General features: G+C 44.1%; 1 protein-coding gene across 2 annotated transcripts in view; it reads left to right on the forward strand.

Annotated features, from left to right (window-relative positions):
* LOC137299833 (calcium-binding and coiled-coil domain-containing protein 2-like) overlaps window positions 1-5,715 on the forward strand; it is a 41,289-nt gene extending 35,574 nt beyond the window's left edge. Inside the window, exons 14-17 of one of the 2 annotated variants that reach the window (XM_067968749.1) lie at window positions 1,747-1,793; window positions 2,775-2,813; window positions 3,971-4,011; window positions 4,167-5,715. In XM_067968749.1, coding sequence (XP_067824850.1) covers window positions 1,747-1,793; window positions 2,775-2,813; window positions 3,971-4,011; window positions 4,167-4,344 — 305 coding nt within the window. In that variant the 3' untranslated portion in view covers window positions 4,345-5,715. The remainder of the gene's footprint in view (window positions 1-1,746; window positions 1,794-2,774; window positions 2,814-3,970; window positions 4,012-4,166) is intronic. The other variant, XM_067968751.1, reaches the window with a different exon arrangement.
* The last annotated feature ends 285 nt before the right edge of the window (window positions 5,716-6,000 follow it).

Consider the following 6,000-nt stretch of genomic DNA (forward strand, 5'->3'; position numbering starts at 1 on the left):
CACTTCTGTCTCTGCGCTTTTGTGTTTTTCCTGTTTCCACTCCTCCATCCACACATCGTTTTCAAAGTGATGAAGCCGCCTGTTGATTTTAAAGCGACCTGATCTGGAGTGTTTGTTGTTGCTAAAAGACACTGAAATAGTGGATAGTTGTTTCCTGCTCCTGAAATAACTTCATAAATATTCAAAAGAAGCCTGCCCCTCCCCCACCCAAAAAATATTTTTGAACATAATAATTGTCGCCACCTCCGACCCTAGGGAGCCCCTAACTCATTGGAGAGGGACGTCTTCCCCCTTTCTCTGTGCCTCCTGGAGTTTATCTCTTTCCAGCTCTTCCTAGTTCAATCCCAGACCCATGTGGTCCAAGGCATATACAGCTCAGATGTTCTGCTAACCAGGAAACTTTCAGACATCTCCCAAAAAAAAGGGTTTCATCAATTTAGCTGAAAAATCAACCTGGCAATAGGCTGTCAACTTCCGCCCTTGTGCGCGCTCTCTCTCTCTCTCTCTCTCTCTCTCTCTCACCATCTTGCTCGCGCTCTCTCTCGCGCTCTCTCTCTCTCTCTCTCTCTCTCTCACTCTCACCATCTTGCTCGCGCTCTCTCTCGCGCCAACTTGCTCTCGCGCTCTCTCTCCCTCTCGCCCTCACTCTCTCGCCATCTTGCTCTCGCGCTCTCTCTCTCTCTCTCTCTCGCGCTCTCTCTCGCGCTCTCTCTCGCGCCAACTTGCTCTCGCGCTCTCTCTCCCTCTCGCCCTCACTCTCTCTCTCGCCATCTTGCTCTCGCGCTCTCTCTCTCCCTCACCATCTTGCTCTCGCCCTCACTCTCTCTCTCGCCATCTTCATGACAGTTTGTCTATTGACAGTCCCCTCAATTTTAATCTTTATTCAGAGTGTTGAAAACGTTTCTTTTGAACATCACAATCTAACAATTCAGTTTGGTTTCCAGGTAAATCACTGAGCTATAAACCACATTCACACATTCTCTTAAAAACCCAGCGTAGAAAAATCCTGACGGATACTGGGTCGTCCAATGATTTGAAGGGTAATTCCAAGTCACTGGAAGCTCCCTCAAATGATCAGCTCTGGCTGGGTCTCAACAAGTCAAATCGTAGCAGTTCCTTGGAAAGTTGACCTTGTGTTTTTTTTTTAAAACAAAAAGTCTTGCAACAAAATATCAGCTGTGTCAAGACAGTGTCATCGTTGAATCAAAGGCGTTTAAAAATTGTATGCTGCACATGTCTATGAACAGAATGCAGTGATGTGAACACCTCACAAACCCTCCATCATGGTTGATGCACAATCCACTATTATCAACAATTAATCCTGGAGTGTCCAGATGATCACCCCCGGGCCTAGATGGATGTCTGGTCTTTGAAGTGGGACCTCTCTTGCTCCTGCTTGTTCCTGTGTTTGTCTGTAGCTTAACTTGGGGGAAGTGCTTTTGTGTCTCTCCAATCACTGTGTTGAAGGGTCAGCGTTTTGTAATTTTTTTTAATTTCTGGGCCTCCAGACCTAATATGCAGCTAACCCACAGAGCAAAGTCTGGATGCCCCTGATCCGGATCCAGTCACAACAGACCATTCCTTGTACTGCATTTTCTTGTGCCCCAGTTATTCCTGCACAATTAACACTTCAACACAACAGCCCCATAACTTCAAAGATCCAATTGTACTTGCAACTTGTCTAGTGACCTACTACAAGTGATACTTTTAATTGCTTTTGATTGTCTTTTTCTTTTGATCCTCCAGCTGTCAAAGGATCGCAGACTGGTGGAAGCATTGACTTTGCTGACCAGGTAAATAATCTCTTTTTTTAACCAACTTTTTATTTATTTCCTCCTCTATCTCTCCCGCCTGTGGTGTAGCACTTGGCCTTCCAGCAACTGCTTGACACAGGTTGGGAATTGCCTCTTGAACCCACTCGTTCCCCTCACTGTAATGCAGGGTGTTGGAAGCTCAAGGGACCAGTTGCCAGCTTCTCAGAACATCGTAAGTGCTCTGCGAGGAGACTTGGCCCAATAGTGTCAATGTTGGGGAGAGATGGTTCCCTTTCATGCAGAAGACCCAAGATTGATGTTCTGACTGATATTTGCACCTGCTGGCCCTCAGTGAGTTTGTTCACTGCTTGCAGTTTTGCAGTACGTGGCTGTATACTCCTCGGCTCCTCTCATGGCATTGTCAGCGTGGTACCAGGACAGACTGTACCAGGTTTGGCCCCTGATCTGTGCTGAGTGAGTTGATCTCAGCCAAGGTGGCGGTGGAGCAGCTTCAATGAATCTCTGTGGCCCTGGGTTATTAGAGGGGAAAATCTAGCAGCAGCCGATGGTGACGATTGGGAGACCCCTCCTGGAAAGTGTTAGATAGGAATCGGTGAATGCCTGGTGAGGACAAAGTGAGGCTTGACTGTGATGTCCTTCTCTAGAGTGAGAGAGGGACACACACACACAGTGTGTGCAATGCGGCAGACACCGTCTCTGTGCATCATACGTTCACCATTAGACGTGCAGGTGGCATTGGGACCAATTATGGTAGTCTCGCATGGTCTTGTGCTCTTTCTTCTGTTCTCCCCATCTCTCTCCCTCCTCCCCCCAACTCTCTAAGAAATTCAAAGCATTCATTAAGCATTTTTCAAGTGTTGGTTTTGTGATGGTCTTCCCTGTGGTTGCATTTATGTTGCGTACGAGGACGATTATTCCCAGTTATTTGGGGCTGTTGCAAACAATTCTCTCTGAGAAATCCCAAAATACATAACCACAGTATTCTCTTTGCTGAAACAGGTACCTTATTCTGGGGTTCAGGAAGGCAGCAGCCCTCTGGTATGTACCCTAACTGGGCATTCTGCATGTACAAGTCTGGACAGTGAGTTAGCTGACTGGGGAGGGCCATTGCTGGCAAACTTGAGCCTATTCTCAACAGACATCCACAAGTGGTCACTTGTGATCAGGAGCAAGAACCTTGGTTGTGTTTTATTCCTCCTACCCTCCCCTGTTCCGATCTGCTAACACAGGCCAGGGTTCAAACCGGGCTCCTTCCTCAAAAGAACATAAGAAATAGGAGTAGGAATAGGCCATACGGCCTTCCCGAGCCTGCTGTGATCATGGCTGATCTTCAACCTCAACTCCACTTTCCTGCCCGATCCCCATATCTCTTGATTACCTTAGATTCCAAAAATCTATCGACCTCAGCCTTGAATATACTCAACAACTGACCATCCACACCCCTCTGGGGTAGAGAATTCCAAAGATTCACAACCCTCTGAGTAAAGAAATTCCTCCTCATCTCAGCCTTAAATGGACGACCCCTTATCCAGAGACTATGTCCCCTAGTTGTAGACTCTTCAGCCAGAGGAAACAGCCTCTCAGCATCTACCCTGTCAAGCCCTCTCAGAATCTTATATGTTTCAATGAGATCACCTCTCATTCTTCTAAACTCCAGTGAGTATAGGTCCATTCTACTACATCTCTCCTCAGAGGACAACCCTCTCATCCCAGGAATCAATCTAAAGTAAGGACTCAGTAATTCTACAATACACACCCAGACATTGCAGGTCAGTAATTCTTAAGAGGAAGAAAAATCCAGTAATGTGCTGTGTTAAACATCCTGTGCTGTGACGGTACAATTGTACAGTGCCTTCAGCGACTCATTCACCAGCTGAAAACAGTCCAGCTTTTATTCTAATGTGCTTTTTGTTCAAACAAGTATTTGTGGATATGCAGCGTTTTGAGGGGGAGCGGGGGTGGGAGAATGACTGTGGCTGCATTCAAGAATTTCAGCAATGTTCTCTAGAAAATCTGCACATTTGAAACCGGATCATCCCAAGATACATTTCAGCAAATTCCAGAGCACTGAGCCATTCTGAGAGTAGGTACAATCAGAGGTGGTTTTTGCATGGAGAATGGGGAGAGTTTCTCACCTTTACAATGCAGGTGACCAAAGGAGTGAACAAGCTAACTGTTCCTTTTTCCCCACACAGGAGAATTCACAGGACATTGAAGAGGAGCCTCCTGCAGATAGGTACAGGCAACATTATTGTGATATTTCTCTTCAATTTTTTTTCACTGCACTGCCCGGTATTCTGTAACATTTTTCTTTTAAAAATGTAATTATTTGGTGCCTGGTATATTCATAAAATCCTATGCTTACATTTAAACATTGTGAAATGTTTGCAGCCAAAAGTGCCCAGTGTGTGAGGTCCTCTTCCCACTCAACTTGGAGGATTTTGATTTCGAGCAACATGTCCTGAAGCACTTTGTTTACGAGTGTCCTGTGTGCGAAACAACCTTTCCCGAGATCAGACAGACTGCGTATGAAGACCATGTGCAGTCCCATTTCATGCAGCACAACTGAGGGGCAAATAACAAACCAGTTTGAGTTCTACTTTATAAAGGTAGTAACATTTTCCAGACTGAATTTTAATTTTAATTTTTTTTTGTCTCATTTCATTTTTGTTTTATTTTGTTCATTAAAATCTTATCTCTGTTCACCCCAAGTAGTATTGCACATTCAGAGGGGTGAGCATGTAACCTGCTTTCGCATCTCTGCCAATATTGGCCTAGGTTCAGCCACAAGCAGGGACTTAAGAACGGATGTGTGACTTGCCTGGCGTGCGTGTGTGTGTGACTTAGTGAGTGAGTGCATGAGGAATCAATCCAAAGATGGATTGGTATGAAATAGTGACCTTTTAATAAGCTTTTTCAGTTGAGCTAACTGCAAATCTTAGAACTCTTATTATTTAAGTCTAGTAGCAAACTAGAGGCTAACTTGTGCGACTAGATGCAAAGTTTTTTTTTTAAAAAAAAGAAAGTCGGTTACTTAATGCTGGGTACTTCTGACCTGCAGCCTGATACTTACAAGCATTTTCCAATTGTAAAGCTCCCTGATCTGACAACCATTAAACTTGAAGGGACACCTTTGGCAGCAGAATAATACATTGTGCATGACATGGGGTAACACGCCTGTGCTAAAACAGCGTCTCATCCGACTGACTTAGTGCGTGATTGCGTATATAAATCTCTTGAGTATTCAAAGTCACAGATGCACAATTCACCTGGAACACTTTCCAGTCTGCATTTAAACTCTGACCTCAACTTGAGTTTACTTAACGCCACACAACCTCCTCTTTCCCCCCCCCCCCCCCCCCACTTAGCAGAAGAACACATTATGCATACAAGATATAATGCTCTTCAGTATAGTATATATCATAGCATACATCCCTATAGAACTGCAATACGACTTACTGTGAGCAGCACAACAGGAGATCTGTTAGTAACTAGATTTTGCCGCTTATTGGCTGTTTCACTCTGTCCATTTCCTTTCCCAGTGTGGATGGGTTACAGGGGTTTGCATTTATAGAAAAAAATTTGTTCTGAATTTCTTGTGATCGCATTTTGAATTGTACATGATCGGGAATATTTATATAGATCATAAATAAAATCATCTAATCAACTTGATATTTATGTAACTGCTGTGTAGATGTAGTTCTTACCTTTTAAACAGTTTATGAAATCTCCACCATATATCTGGAATATTGAATGTAGGGCAGATACTGTACAAGTTTATTCCTAATCATTGTGAGAATGGCTGGTGGAAATTTGGTTTGAATGTTGGAATTGAAATGTGCCTGTTTATGAAATCTGACTTGAATTTAACAAACAGCACATGTATGTTGTAATCTCACTTATTACAAGGTGGAATTAAAGATTGCTCAAAATTAAAGAAGGTCACACTGTGACGTTGGATTATTTCGTTTTTCTCAGAAGTGAGCCTAATTTCACATTTGGTGAATCCTTATTCTTCCGCGGAATGGGGTTACTTCAGGTCACAATGACCCGGAACACTCAAACCAAGCAGCCATATGGAGCTGTCTTTTTGAATTGATCCCTCCCCACTTTGCTCACGGTTTTGTGTGTGTGTGCGTGTATATCCTTCTCCTGACCATGCCAGCTCACACTGGGAAGTGGTTCTGCCCTGCTGGTAGCCCTCGTGGCCATTCTTCATGTGTGA

The sequence above is a fragment of the Heptranchias perlo genome, chromosome 30, assembly GCF_035084215.1.
Source record: "Heptranchias perlo isolate sHepPer1 chromosome 30, sHepPer1.hap1, whole genome shotgun sequence".
In the NCBI taxonomy this organism is placed as follows: domain Eukaryota; kingdom Metazoa; phylum Chordata; class Chondrichthyes; order Hexanchiformes; family Hexanchidae; genus Heptranchias; species Heptranchias perlo.